General features: G+C 45.6%; 1 protein-coding gene and 1 long non-coding RNA gene across 2 annotated transcripts; both read left to right on the top strand.

The window, feature by feature from the left end:
- Positions 1-6,236: 6,236 nt before the first annotated feature.
- On the top strand, positions 6,237-10,085 carry LOC135649479 (protein NDL1-like). The gene is made up of 11 exons (XM_065167873.1): positions 6,237-6,434; positions 7,685-7,784; positions 8,241-8,338; positions 8,475-8,563; positions 8,684-8,744; positions 8,821-8,907; positions 8,990-9,067; positions 9,154-9,210; positions 9,317-9,372; positions 9,448-9,583; positions 9,669-10,085. The coding sequence occupies exons 1-11, from the start codon at positions 6,375-6,377 to the stop codon at positions 9,888-9,890; spliced, it is 1,044 nt and encodes a 347-aa protein (XP_065023945.1). The 5' UTR covers positions 6,237-6,374; the 3' UTR covers positions 9,891-10,085.
- Positions 10,086-10,439: 354 nt separating this feature from the next.
- Positions 10,440-14,256, top strand: LOC135649484 (uncharacterized). The gene is made up of 2 exons (XR_010501279.1): positions 10,440-10,750; positions 14,094-14,256. It is a non-coding gene; the product is annotated as an uncharacterized LOC135649484 (long non-coding RNA).
- Positions 14,257-14,794: the final 538 nt, after the last annotated feature.

The raw sequence follows: 14,794 nt of genomic DNA on the forward strand, positions 1-14,794 counted from the left end.
ACCCCACGGTCACACGTCGCACAGGACGACGGGCCAACAACCGACCATCGCGACCCTCTGGGAAACCTCCCCGGCATTAACCAGAGGGCAAACCGATAGAAACAACCACTTAAAGCAGAAGCCACGCCTCAGACCCCCCTAACAACAGTCAATGCATGGCTCCCTCCGGGGGGAGGGAATGATGAGGATAATAATAATGATGGGACATGAACTAACGTCACCTGCTCCCGGATGATGTCTACTAGGTCACGTAGACTGAGCAGTTGCAGGGGTTGCCTGCCTCGGTCTGACCTGACAGCGCTTGGTCGAAGTAGACCAAAACGCCGACCGAGGCACGTCGCCATCCTACAAGAGCCTAGTCCTTCACGCAACGCCAAATGCCAGTGTCAGACGTTATCCAAGGTACGACCCTGCTCCCTGCAAGTGGGCACATTAGGAAACAGTGATTTTCCCTATAAAAACCCTCGCGTTCGGAACGAATTGGGGGAGAAAAATAAGAAAAACCCCCTGAGACTATCGACTGACTTGATCGTCGGAGGGGTCGGGCTGAGCTCTACCGACCCGACCTATGTGCAGGGACGAAGACGAAGTGCCTACCACCGAAGGCCTAGGTGAGGGGTCCCCTCCCAGAGAAAATAGTGACCCCGTCATGATCGGACCACCGCGGTCAGCTACCTCAACAGTCTCAAGGGTCATTCAGCAAGATCTCCAATCATTCGGACCCGAACCCAACCGTATTGGTCCCGAGGCCACGACGTAAAGATGTTGACACTAACAGTTTTGCACTAGAAGGAGGGCCCGAATGTCGAGGGATCGACAGATCGACCCAGACGAACCCACAACTGAGGGGTCGCACCTGATCGAGGCTCCGGGGTAACGCCCCCTCGCATGGTGAACCTTAAGCTAAGCACCCCGCCGCGACCTCAGAGCGCTATTGGCGGTTATTCAACGACCCAGGCTTGTTGCCGCCCGAAGGTGCTAGTCATAGGTGCCCAACAAGCCAATCACGTGAGTGATGACACGTGTGACTTGATACAGAATCTTTTTGCTTATTATATTTTGACGTATATCACTTTATAACTATTGCATATATGCATATATATATTGTGATATCCTTGGATTTGTGCAATAGGAATCGGATCGTGATGAGATCACGATAATGAGATCGATTCACCTTTAAACACACATCCTAAATAATCCCGGTCATAGGTTACTCGAGAGGGACATCGTGATAACCGGACAGACTAGTGTGCTGTATACCCATCCATATGATGGATGCGGCTGGTCTCATAGCTGCTCGTATAGGGACACTAGGGATACAGTACAGGTGTTCATTGGAGAATGAGTTCACTGATTGATCCGCTTACGGAATACTGGATGGTTGATGATGCCTTATTGTCAGACAGCGATTCCGTAGTCCTAGTGGTATATATGATCCTTAGACTTGAGACACCAAGGATGTCCTATATGAGTGCTCCACTCTTTGATACCAGACTTATAGGTTTGGCTGTCCCAGATCTAGTACAGCTGGTCATTGGGAGTGGTAGTCGACCTTACGAGGGCTATTGAGTGTCGATAGAGGAAGAGCCTATAGGTACACGGTAACTGAGGACAGACAGGTCCAATGGATTGGATTCCCCTGTATCGTTTGGGGACTATGGCATAGTGGCCTAGTACGTCCGTAGTCGATGAGTCAAGTGAATTATTACAGAGATAATAATTTACTGAGTTAGAAGGAGTTCTGACAAGTATGACTCACGGCCAGCTCGATATTGGGCCTAGAGGGTCACACACATATGGTAGGCATTGCGATGAGTAGAGGTTCGGATATGAGATATTCGACGGAGCCCTTGTCTTATTGGATGCAGATCCAATACTCACTAGGGGAGGACCCATTAGGGTTTGACATGGGACCTCTATAAATAGAAGGGATTCAGAGCCTCATAGGCTAGAGCCTTTGCTTGCCTTTCCTATTCTCCTCCCCTTCTCCACCTCAGAGCAGGCTTGGAGTTTTGAGGAGCGTCATCGCAACCCTATTGTGTGGATTACCGCTAGAGAGGAGGATGCTTGACCTCCTTCACCCTCTCCTAAGGATCTGCAAGGAAATAAGGATATACGATCTCCCTAGGTAACACAATCTACTCTATACACAGTTTTAAGTTTCGCGGATTTTGTGCACCAATCTTCACACGACGATGAACATTTCTTTGGGAATCGGGGATTTTGTTTTCTTGTTCTTCCGCTGCGCATGTGATGTCGTCCCCAAGATTTCCCAACAGAAGGCGCCCCAACCGACCCGTCGCCCGTATCGCTTGAGGCCTTTCAGGACCTCACTCATCAAGTCCGAGCTCTGACTGGGATGGTGCAGACTATTATCCCGTTCATTTCTCATCCGGCGCACCCACCTATGATCCAACCACTACGGCAACAAGAGCCGCCCGTTCGAGCTCACACGGTACCTCCAGAGCTCCCCGCGTCGCCTCGGGTCTGATCGGCCCTGCTCGAGGATCGAGCAATGGGAAACCCGAGCGCCCGCTCGAAGCCCGAGGTGTTATCTTTAGATTCAACGGGCTCCTTGCGAGCCCAACGGCGCTTTGTTAACCAGCGACTCGACAAAGTGCATAGGGAGGTTCGTAAGTCAAAAGAAGAACTCAGGGAGGACGCGCACCGGGGGTCTCCGTTCACGCTTGAGATACAAGATCAGTAAGTCCTCCCGAACTTCCGGCTCCCCTCTCTCAATGCATATGATGGCGCCACTGACCCGGTAGACCATGTAGCTTCCTTTCGTGCCCAGATGGCGCTGTACGGAACCTCAGACGCTTTGATGTGCAAGGCGTTTCCCATGACTCTGAGGGGGCAGCCCGCGCATGGTATAGCGGCCTGAAGGCCGGGGCGATCACTTCCTTTGATCAGCTCACCAAAGACTTTGAGCTTAACTTCCTAGCTTACGCTTGGCCAAAGCCGTCCGTTGCACTGCTCCTCGGACTTAACCAAAGAGAGGACGAGCCCCTCTCCCATTTTGTGAATCGCTTTGTCACGGAAATCCCGGGGTTGCTAGACGCTCATCCCTCTCTGTTAATGCAGGCGTTTATGATAGGACCGCGACCTTCTAGATTCTTCTGGTCCCTCATGGAGTGACCCCCCACCGCGGTACCGGAAATGCTCCAACGGGCTAACCAGTACATCGCGGCGGAGGCCTGGATGGCCGGGAGGTGGGAGGAGCACAAAAGGGTCAGGCCGAAGCCACCCCGGGGGTAATAGCCGAGAGCCGACAAAGCCCATCGGTGCCCTTCCCGCAAAGCACGTCGCATGTTGCAGGCCAAACATCACCCCGCCATAAATGAGGCCTGACATGGCAGCCAAAGGGCGCGTAGAGCGAATGTCAAGGCACGATCTTCTCGATTTCAACTCCTTAGAGCTGGCGACTCCACGCGAGGGATCGTCCCCTCGGCCCCCGCGCATACGAAGATGTACTTGGCCACCCGCGTTCACAGATCGTCGCATAACATACTGCTGCTCCGAGCAGCTGCTCGATCGTAGTCTGCCCGTGGACCCCGAGTCCACCTCTGCGCAGCCTGCCTGCCTAAGCCGCACCCCTCGGCCGCAGTCTGCTCGAGTCCACCTCTGCGCGGCCTGCCCGCTTGAGCCGTGTCCCTCGGTCACAGTCTGCCCGAGTCCACCTCTGCGCGACCTGCCCGCCTGAGCCGTGCCCCTCGGCCATAGTCTGCCCGAGACCACCTCTACGCGGCCTACTCGCTTGAGCCGTGCCCTTCGGTCGCAATCTTCCCGAGTCCTGCACGGCCTGCCCTCCTGAGCCGTGTCCCTCGGCCGCAGTCTACCTAAGTCCACCTCTTTGCGGCCTGCCCACCTGAGTCGTGTCCCTCGGCCGCAGTCTGCCCAAGTCCACCTCTGCGCGGCCTGCCCGCCTGAGTCGTGCCCCTCGGCCGCAATCTTCCGATCCCACCTCTGCGCGGCCTACCCGCCTAAGCCATGCCCCTCGGCCACGGATTGCCCGAGTCTACCTCTGCGCGGCCTGCCCGCTTGAGCCGCATACCTCGATTGCAAACTGCATGATTCCTACACCTCGGCGCCACCTGCTCGCCCGAGTCTTCTGCCTTGCTCAAGTCATACCCCACGGTCACACGTCGCATAGGACAACGGGCCAGCAACCGACCATCGCGACCCTCTAGGGAACCTCCTCGACACTAACTAGAGGGCAAACCGACAGGAACAACCACTTAAAGCAGAAGCCACGCCTTGGACCCCTCTAGCAACAATCGATGCATGGCTCCCTCCGGGGGGAGGGTAATAATAATGATGAGACATGAACTAACGTCATCTGCTCCCGGATGATGTTTCTTAAGTCACGTAGATCGAGGAGTTACGGGGGTTGCCTACCTTGGTCTGACCTGACAACGCTTGGCCGAAGCAGATCAAAACGCCAACCGAGGCACGTCGCCATCTTGCAGGAGCCCGATCCTTCACGCAAAGCCAATGCCGATGTCAGATGTTATCCAGCTCCCTGCAAGCGAGCACATCAGGAAACAATGACCTTCCCTATAAAAACCCTCGCGTTCGGACCGAATGGGGGGAGAAAAATAAGAAAAACCCCCTGAGACTATCGACTTACTTGATCGTCGAACCCGAACCCGACCTATGTGCAGGGACAAAGATGGAGTGCTTCCCACCGAAGGTCCAGGCGAGGGGTCCCCTCCCAGAGAAAATGGTGACCCCATCATGATCGGACCACAGCGGTCGGCTACCTCAACGGTCTCAAGAGTCATATTGACCCCGAGGCCACGGCATAAAGATGTTGACACTAACACCGGTGTCAAGCACCATGGAGGCGTACCTCGCAGGAGATCCCGATCCTGGTGAAATACACGCCGATTCCCAGGGTAAGGCCGGAGACCAGTTGAGTCATGAAACCTCGCCGGCCAGTTACTTCCGCGGCCTTTGCTGCCGCGAGGGTATGCCGGATGGTTTCCACACGGGCGGCGTCACGGTCGAGGCGGAGGGCGAAGATCTGCTCCACGGTGGCGCTGGCGGCAAGGAAGGAGTCACGTTTGGTGAGGTGGACGTGGACGGAGGAGGGGACCGGGAGGGTCACCTCAGCTTCGTCTGCCGTGGCCATGGTTTCGATGGCGATGTCGTCCTCGGGAAGGAGGGGCGGGGGGCTTCTGAGGGGGTTGACGACAAGTGTTTGATACTTCACGGGCTTTGAAGTGCCATTAGCGGTAACGACGAGAAGGTGGAGGAGGAGGAGGAGCAGAGGGTGGAATGTGGTCACCGCCATGAAGGAGAGACGAGAGAGCAGCTTAGTGGGGGAAGAAGAGTGCTAAGGGGTGGTGTTTATAAAGGAAGTAGAGTAGGGGGGGCCATGGTCGTTGTTGGCCGACCACTTGGTCTTCTCGTCGCCATTGCCTCCTCCGCCTCCTCCTACGTGCCTATACATATCACTCTCAAAATAGTTCGAAGTTTGCGGATATGATTCATTTTTATTATTACCCCGGTTTGACTTGTTCATCATGCCACCAACTTAGGTCTAAACGATCACTTAGTGTTTACAGGAGCCACGTAAGCCGTGACACACTCTTCGCCCACTGAAACCCGCTTTGCTAATGTTATATTTTCCATGTATATCAAATGCGATGGTCCATCGTGCTTCGAGATTCGCGAAGAATATCCCGTTCCCCAGAATATGCTTACGTCAGTAACCATTTCGGTGGCCTCTCGTGATCCGACGGTGACAGGCTCTCTGCCACACCTACTCCCCGATTTATATCGCTGACCCGCAGTCAAACGAAACGGGCTCCACCTTAGCCATCGCGGCTGTTATGTACAGATCAGCTGTAAATGCCCCGCAAGATTCAGCTTTCGCGCACCCACATAACACAGTTGGTCCCCACTTTTTGTGGAGAAGTAAAGAGATTGGAAAAGCTGGATCCTGCAAGTAGTTGGACAGAAAATCCCATCCAATCTGTTGCCTCAACGGAGACGAACGTCAGCCGTCACGGATCGGACGGTTGTGATCGATAGCTTTGCTCGGGAGCTCAAAATCGCGGGTGGGTAGTTTCGTCATTCAGGTACCACAACCCGGGCCACCTCGTGCGGGCCAGTGTGCAACAGGAAGCCTGAATCTGCCAGCTGTCATCCACAAGGAGAGGAAGCGAGAGCGATGTCGGTGGGCTTTTCGTCGCTGCGTTAATAAAAGAAAGAGCTGAATAAGATTCGTTCTCCGGCTCGTGGTATCGGTTCGGAACAAGCGATGGCGGATTCTCCTCCCAAATAGGCGAGAACAGATTGCGAGAGACGGAAGGAGGCGAAGGCGAGGCGGGGCGAATCCAGGCCTTGATCGCGACGCCTCCTGGCCGATGGGAGATTCGAGCGGCTCCGTCTCGATTGATGTGGAGAAGCTCTCCTTCGGCGGAAAGGTTGGGTTTTATTGTTTCATCGGTTAGCATTTCCGTCCCTGGTTTTTAGATAGTTAAAAAAGATAAGATTTTGTTACGTTAGCCATGAGATTTTTTGTTCCTTTTTAACGGAGCGTTGTTGTTTTCACAAGAAAAATCTAAATCATGCCAAGAATTCGATTTTATTTTCCATATCTTGATGCTTTGGAATCTAAGTCGTCGACCTATGAGGAAAGGATGATGATTCCTTGTAACAGGACTCTCCTGGAAACCCCGAGATGGTTCGGAGTTGGTATCAAGAATATTTCGGATTGTTTCGTCCTTCGATTTATGTGAAATCCAAATGTGATTGTCCTTTGCTTTATTCGTTATGCGTCTTTTATATCAGGATAAGGGAATAAACTGAAGTCCAACTGAGTTCAGAGATTCGTTGTTTTTTTTTTATAGACGAGCCGACATTGTACTTCGGAAACGAACAGAGGCTTATGCAACGGTGTTTGCTTGCCTACATGTTCATCGCTTGAAGTAGAATGTGTTCTATCCTTGAAGATGAGTATTCCATTGAATCATATTTTAGTAGCTTGAGCTGACCTTAGTGCAGACAGTTCCTGACTCGATGTTTCGGATTATGTCCATACCAATTTGTTATTGAGAACAATTGAAATAAAAGAAATCTGTTTTGTTGGACCAACTCGTTTAGTATATGTCCACTCTATGTTGACTTGATTCAATTGATTCTCTTGAATCATCTTGTCAAATTCTTGGTCTCATGTGTTATCTTTTTAAGCTTTGACTACCTGAACATCCACTTCTATGTTTCTTCACCATTTTAGCAATAATGTGAGCAAACCATCTTTTCATTCTGACGTCATTGGTTGTGTTAAGGCCCAGAGTTGTAGCTCTCTGTTGCCTATTTGCTTTTTCTTTTCATTTTGCAAATTGTCCAGGTAAGCAATATTTTTCCTACTGTTATTCGGTCAAGGATGAATCATATATGAAACTGCAAATAGTTATATAAATGAAGTTCTTTAACGTCCCTGTTTTTGTTGTTGTCAAGGAGATATGCATTATTTTCTTTTTCCAACAATATTGTAGTCGTGTTTGCTGAATCTTGCTTACACCAAGTTTCTATATGAAGATTGGTCCACCTTTTCTCTTTCTGTACTAATGCTAAGTGAAAACAAAATGTTTGCTTTTCTTTTGAGGATACTTTTACAGGTTTCTCATGTGATTACTGAATCATTGTGGGTTTTTATTTTTTGGGTCCACAGGAACATCTTGTTAAGACCAGGTTTGGCGAGGTGTCGGTTACTGTTTTTGGAGATAAGGAGAAGCCTGCATTAATAACCTATCCAGATGTTGCTTTAAACTGTAAGTTCACTGTTAGAAACAGTTGACCAATTTTTTTTGCTTTTATTCTACTAATGTGTGCTACTTGACCATCTATGAAGTATCTTTAAACATTGATAAAGATCCGTTAAGATTATCTCAAATCATTCTATTGTTTGTGCTAGTCTAATATGATATGTTTCTTCAGTGTTTGCACATGACATTTCTGTGGTTAAATTGCTTCAATTTCTTAAAATAAAATTGCTAGGCTCTCTTTGTTAAATTATTTGAGTATTAGGAGTGTTGGTGTTATACTGTTCATGTTTGCTAGACTCTCTTTGTTTGTTCGGCCAACAAGGCACCACAAAAGTAGCTGTTGCTATGTCGTTTCTCTTGATATCAAATTTTTGAATGGTGCACAGCCAAATACATATATATTTCATTTTAACAGTTTTCAGGAATTTTACTTTATGTTATGTTGATGGCTTTATTGGGCAGATGTGTCATGTTTCCAAGGATTGTTTTCTTGTCCTGAAGCTGCATCCCTGTTGCTTCATAGCTTTTGCATTTATCATATCAGTCCTCCAGGGCATGAGGTCGGTACCTTTGATAGAAGCGTTTGTTTTAGCTGATTCTCGTTTCTGATGATTATGTTCCTTTATCATATGCTTGGTTAACATGGTGTTCATATCAGTTTGTCATCTGACTCATCTTGCTCAAGTTCTGTTGCAGACAGGTGCTGGTCCGATTTCTTCTGATATTCCTGTTCCTTCTGTTGATGATTTGGCCAATCAAATTGCCATTGTTCTCGACTTCTTTAGGTAATTATAAGCATATGTAGTATCTGGTTACTCGCTTTGTTCTTGTAATCTAGGATGCTTTATAGTTGAATGTTGGGTTTCTAAATGTTTTTCTTAATCTCTTGATTCATCCCTTTCTAGGTTAGGTTCAGTTATGTGCCTGGGGGTCACCGCTGGTGCTTACATTCTTACCCTTTTTGCTGTAGGTGCTTCCCAAGGATCATGTCTTAGTATTACATTATCTATAGCATATTGACTTAAGTTCTACATCCTTCCAGATCAAATATAGGGAGCGTGTGATTGGTCTGATTCTTGTATCTCCTCTATGTAAAGCTCCCTCTTGGACAGAATGGTTGTACAATAAGGTTTGACCTCAGATCCTCATTACCATCGTTGTTTAATCTACATGAAATAGATCATCAGCTAATTGTCAACGCTGTTGTTCAGGTTATATCGAATTTAATCTATTTCTATGGTATGTGTGGCTTAATAAAGGAGAGATTGCTTCAGCGATACTTTAGCAAGGTAGCTTTTGCTATACTGTTCTTTATGTTTCTTTCGTTGCGCCATGACACTAATGCCCATGATTTTCTTTTCGTTTATTTTGGCAGGAAGTTCGTGGCATTGCACAAATCCCCGAGTCAGATACTGTGCAGGGCTGCAGAAATGTGAGTCTAGTTAACCCATCTGTCTATGCGTTATTCATTGGCTATATAAATCTGAGAAGAAGAAATGTATTCATTTGCAATGGTGCCTGACGCTCTGCCTCTTCAGCTGCTGGATGAAAGACAAGCCATGAACGTGTGGCGGTTTCTTCAATCGATTAACCGGTATTGTCAAACATTTTTTATTTGTCAACAATCATTAGTTTTTTCATTCTAACACTGCTACCGACCGACGAGCAGGAGGCATGACATCACTGAAGACCTGCAGCAGCTACAATGCCGGACTTTAGTATTCGTGGGCGAGAACTCCCCATTCCATGTTGACGCACTTCACATGGCATCAAAGCTGGACAGAAGATACAGTGCCTTGGTGGAGGTATGATCTTGATGCTGCGATGATCATCAACTTCAAAATAGGACACGGCTGGCTTTAGTCTCTGAACTTTGTGTATGCAATTCAGGTCCATGCATGTGGATCACTGGTGACGGAGGAGCAGCCTCATGCGATGCTGATACCGATGGAGTATTTCTTCATGGGGTATGGGCTGTACAGACCTAGCCAATTAACCGGCAGCCCGTGCAGTCCGCTCAGTCCATGTTGCATCTCACCGGAGTTGCTGTCACCGGAAAGCATGGGCGTGAAGTTGAAGCCGATCAAGACGAGGGCTTCGCAGGAAGTTTGAACATGGCGGGTAGAGGATGGCTTCTCTGCCTGCAATAATGTAAAGATGTTGTTTGTGGAATATTTTTGGGTGTAGATAGGGGAAGGAAAACGGAGGGTATATGGCCACGGTAATAAGACTCCTATGTTCCATTCATTTCCATGGCATCATGCTCGCCTGTATGAATGAGAATAATAACAAGAGGTGGTGCCTTCAGTGTTCTTCTAGTTTTACATTTGACATGCAGCCTGAATCCAAACCCGATAGATCAAACTTGGTATTTATTTCTTTCTTTGTGAAAAATGTATTCGAGATTTAATTAACAATAATTAAATTCGTCCCATACCTTATTATTATTATTATTATTATTATTAGTATTTTATATTTATACTTGTTTCAAATAACATTATTTGAGAATCCGAAAAATCTCACCTAATACCACCTCTAATTTAATTCTGATCAAAGTTGGTTAAACATAATCCAATAGATGTTAACGGGTCGGATTTGAAATTTACGGCAGCTATGAATGGAGCCTTCACTCCTCATTTTCACTATCTTGATTCCCATCTCTCTCACGCATAGTGCTATGAGCAGCGCGAGTCCAATCGGCGCTTGCGCCGCCCGGCTCATGGCTGCCGCGTGCTCGCCGCGGCGCGCTCGATCGCGGTTGGCGCCGCTTGCGGCGGCGGTGGTTCCGGCCGGACTCTCGGAGGGGGTTCTTATGCTGGCCGATGCTGTCTCTTCCGCGCGCACGGAGGTAGGGGCCGGGACTCGCGACGAGCTCGTCTGCTTCGTTAGTTCCCAATATCAGCCGCCACTCGAGTGTCCCTCCTCCTCTCGCTTTCTGTTCGATCCTCAACCCCTGCATCCCTCATGCCGAGGTAATCTGATCTTTTTACATCCCCTTGTCCTATTGAAATAGAGATTCTGCGGATTTTGCTATGATCTCTTAGCTTTTTTTAATCGATTAATCTAGGATAGAGAATTGGGGAAATAAGGGTTATGAAATTAGACTTTCTGGTTGCAGTGTAAAGACTTTCTGCATTAACCCATCCCAAAGTCTCACATTGATAAGTACCTATTGGATCCTTATTTTGGTTATCCTCCACCTTTCCAAATCTCTCTAATTTCATAAAGCAAAAACGGTTCCTGTTGTGATTCTTTATGTTGGGAAGGGGCACGGCTTGATTCGGCTTTGATTGTGTAAGGTCATCCGCGTGGTTACTCAGAAGGAAGGCTCCACGGAGTAAGGACAAAGAGTCGTGGTTGCCGTCTCCTAGGGTGTTCTCTAGCGAATCCGCGAGGGGCTTCTAGTCCCGAGTCCCTGCACAACAGGTCAATGCCGAAGATAGGAGTTCCGGCTTGACCTCTTTGAGTTAGTTTTTGTGGATAGTGAATCCTGCCCCCCTTGGCATCTCCCCGGGGGTGGTTTTTATCCTTTCGTAGGTAGTCGACTCCCCCTGTGCTTGTTAACGTTGGTCGAAAATGCGGTTTATCTGTTCCGGGGCCCTCCTTCCGACCCCATGCCTTGCGGGGTTGTATCCTCATTGGCAAGCATCGCTTGATTCCGTACAGCGTGGATTTGCAGTGCGCCACTTCAGACTTGTAGTGTGTTGCTTCGAAGCCGGGTGGCATTGCTTCTGAGCTGGGCTGCATCGCTTTAGGACACAGCCGTTTCTGGTTTGTTCTATATCGTTTCGCATTGCTTTGAGATGTGTGCACTATTTTGACTGGAGTGGTGCCACGTGTGATCTAAGGTGGCTGCCAACTAGGTAGTACCAAAATATCCTCTATTAGTTCCCATAGAGAACTGAATTATTTTCAATTTCTCAATTTTTCTTTGCTTCTCTCCTACTTGTTGCATTCCAATGAGAGAATCCCCATCTCTTCAGTCTCTTTTTGCCTCACTACTTGGCATTTTGTCCATATTCTGAATTTATTGTTTTCTTCATCAACAATCTAGGATCTTTTTGTTTGGAGGTTTACAGTATTATCTGTTTGCAGAGGAACACGTCTATGTGTTTCACCTATGATGTTGTAGCTGTTCTTTATCTCAAGTGAAATTGAGGCACTGGCTGGGTGTAATTTCTCAACCGAGGCTTCATCTGCTAGTTCTTTCAGAACAATTAGAGAATCTGAAATCGTTCGATCTTTTAGGAGCATCATCTACATATTGTGCCTTCCGAGAGATGGGTTCAATTAGAGCATGTAAAGTATAATGGTAATTTGGAAAAAAATAGTTGAGGTTAATATGAATGTGTGATCCTCAAGGATTTGTTTCCAAATTTTCATGAGATTTGGAGTGTTTTTGAGTCAGAGACACATATGACATTAGCGCTCACCAGGTAGATGGATACTTGCAACAAAGATGACTTGTGTTATTAGTTTCCATCAACAACGTCTTGAATCATAGAAGTGATAAATCTCATTTATAGTCTGGTTTCGTGCTGCTGAGATGTGAATATTGATAAATTATTTTACCTCCTTTTCTTTCTTAAAATTAAAATCTTCTCTAATTCATTGATTGGATTAAGGGATAGTGACAAGTAGATAATATTATAATACTTAGTCATAATCTATTGTTAATTATCTTCTTCATAATTTCTTAAACTTCTTCTCTATAAATCCTATGGATTTGGCGTATCCATTTGAACCAGTGTCTAGGTCCAAAATATCCTTTCTCTAGTTTTGTGTTTTTTGGACAACCCATTTTATTTACATTAGCTAAAAGTAACGATAGTGAAGAAGGAATGCATCAGATTTTCAACCATTTCTATAAGTTTCCATTCTTCTGGCAGTCTGAGTGAATTTTGATAATTTTGCTAATATTTCATAGTTTCAGTGCAATCATTTGGAAGCAAAAGGAATTTTCCAAGAATGAAAACAATTATGTGTTGTAGTCCATAAAAAATAACATTAGATGTTAGTATGAAGTAGATTTTAATGTTTTATAATCTAAATAAGTATGTGATTGATAGAGCATGAAGCAAATTACTCTCTGAGAGGCAGCAAAAAATCTTATGGATCTCTGAAAATGAAGAAATCCCATGGTGTTACTTGAGAAGAAATGTTTTGGTGTTTAATATCAGTTCAGCCATTTATTTGGTCTTTGGAGTTTAAAGCATGGGCTTCCTTATCATTTTTAACATGGAGGCTGAGGTATCAATTTCTTGGTGGAACAACCCGATCTAAATTTCTTGATTAACTTGAATTTAATGATATAATGTGGATTATGTATAACACATGTAGAGATAGTCATCTTCATTGTCTCTATTTCAAGCCAGAGTGAAATATATGAAAAGCCATAGTCTTGGCTTTAAGGAATGGGTTGAGCACAGAGGAAAATGGATCAGAAAAAGAACTTTTCTGTTTTTATAGGTTCTGAACTGATTTTGACAAGTTCTAGCGGAAACTTGTAAGTTCCCATGGGAACACCCAAAACTAGGCTGAAATAAACCAGCTAACCAAAAATGAGTTTCGGATTGTATCCAGTGAAAACTAATGTGGAATGGATTTACTGCAGTTGTTTGTGGCTGAAACTTAGAACCATGTTTTCAATTGTCATTGACATGAATGCTTATAAAAAAAAAAAGTTGAGTTATAGCAAGAAACATAGCCTTGTAAAATAATTTTTTACATCTGACTTGTCATTAAAGTCTAGTTATATTCAATAAATATAAATAAACATGTAGTTTTTATTATACAATTATGTATGGATAGGATCCTCCACTATGTTTGAATAGCTGCAGTGAATTGTAATCTTTTTGTTCGATTATGTGAGCCAATGGATTAGTGAATTAGAACAAAAACTTCAGCTAAAATTGGTTGGTTTGAGATGTTCCATTTTGTGTTGAATTTGTTGAGCCATTGCAATTCCAATTTTGACAACTTAATACTTGTCTGAGTATCAGAGCTTGATGAGGATTAAGAAGCTCTGTAGTTGAGTCGTAATTTTTAATATTAGAGGGACAAAATGGGTTTTGAGGATGTGTTATAGAGATTACTGCCTAAATGACACGCACAAGCATGTGAACACAGTAAATGGGTGGCTCCTGTGTCTATAGCGAACCCTTGTTTTCTGGTTACATATCAGCCACTGTTAGAAAGAAAAAAAAGACTAAACTTGCATACAATCTCTTTCCTTGGTGATTTAATTTAAATGTATTCCAGGCTTTGGCTTTGATTTGATGCATCCTAATGACCTTTTGTCTGCTTGAGGTGCAGGTGGCTGGTAGGAACGAGATGTGCAAGCTAATTAGAGAAGTTCAATATACCCGTAATGCTCGAACTCAAATGTACTGTTCTATTTTGTGTATGATGATATGTTTATTTGATCGAATGAATTCGGTGTTGATGTTGCTCCTTAAAGGTCATGCTATTCCTTCAAGGTATGCTTGTTCAATGGCCTCTTTCAATTTGTTTATCATAAGTTTTGTTATAGCTTTGATGACGTAATAAAATATGTTCCGTAACAAGTTTATTGCATCATAACATGTTTTGTGAGATTTGTTCTCATAAATCAACCAAGTACGTTAGTAATATAATTTAATCGAGGACAATTAATATTGTAAACTAAACACATTTAACCTGAAATAGCATGATGATTTTTTTTTTTATGGTGTTGATTTTTTTCCATTGAGATTGAGAAGTTGTCTCTGTTGGGTTGATTAATGTAATATTACACAGATGATAACATCAGACTCAAGTCTACGTGGGAGTTGATTAATCTAATATTATAAGCATCAAGTTCATGTACATCGAAGCACTAAAGCTAAATCACATAGTCTAGTAACCATGTCAATAGAAAGAATTCTTCTTCGGCTTGGGTGAATCACCGTCGAAGACTTGTACGAGTGACATCATCTTCCCCGTGGGTTCACACGAAGGTGGCATCATCCCGAACTGTCTCGGGTTGATTCACCCGT

The sequence above is a fragment of the Musa acuminata genome, chromosome BXJ1-4 (genome assembly GCF_036884655.1).
Source record: "Musa acuminata AAA Group cultivar baxijiao chromosome BXJ1-4, Cavendish_Baxijiao_AAA, whole genome shotgun sequence".
In the NCBI taxonomy this organism is placed as follows: Eukaryota; Viridiplantae; Streptophyta; class Magnoliopsida; order Zingiberales; family Musaceae; genus Musa; species Musa acuminata.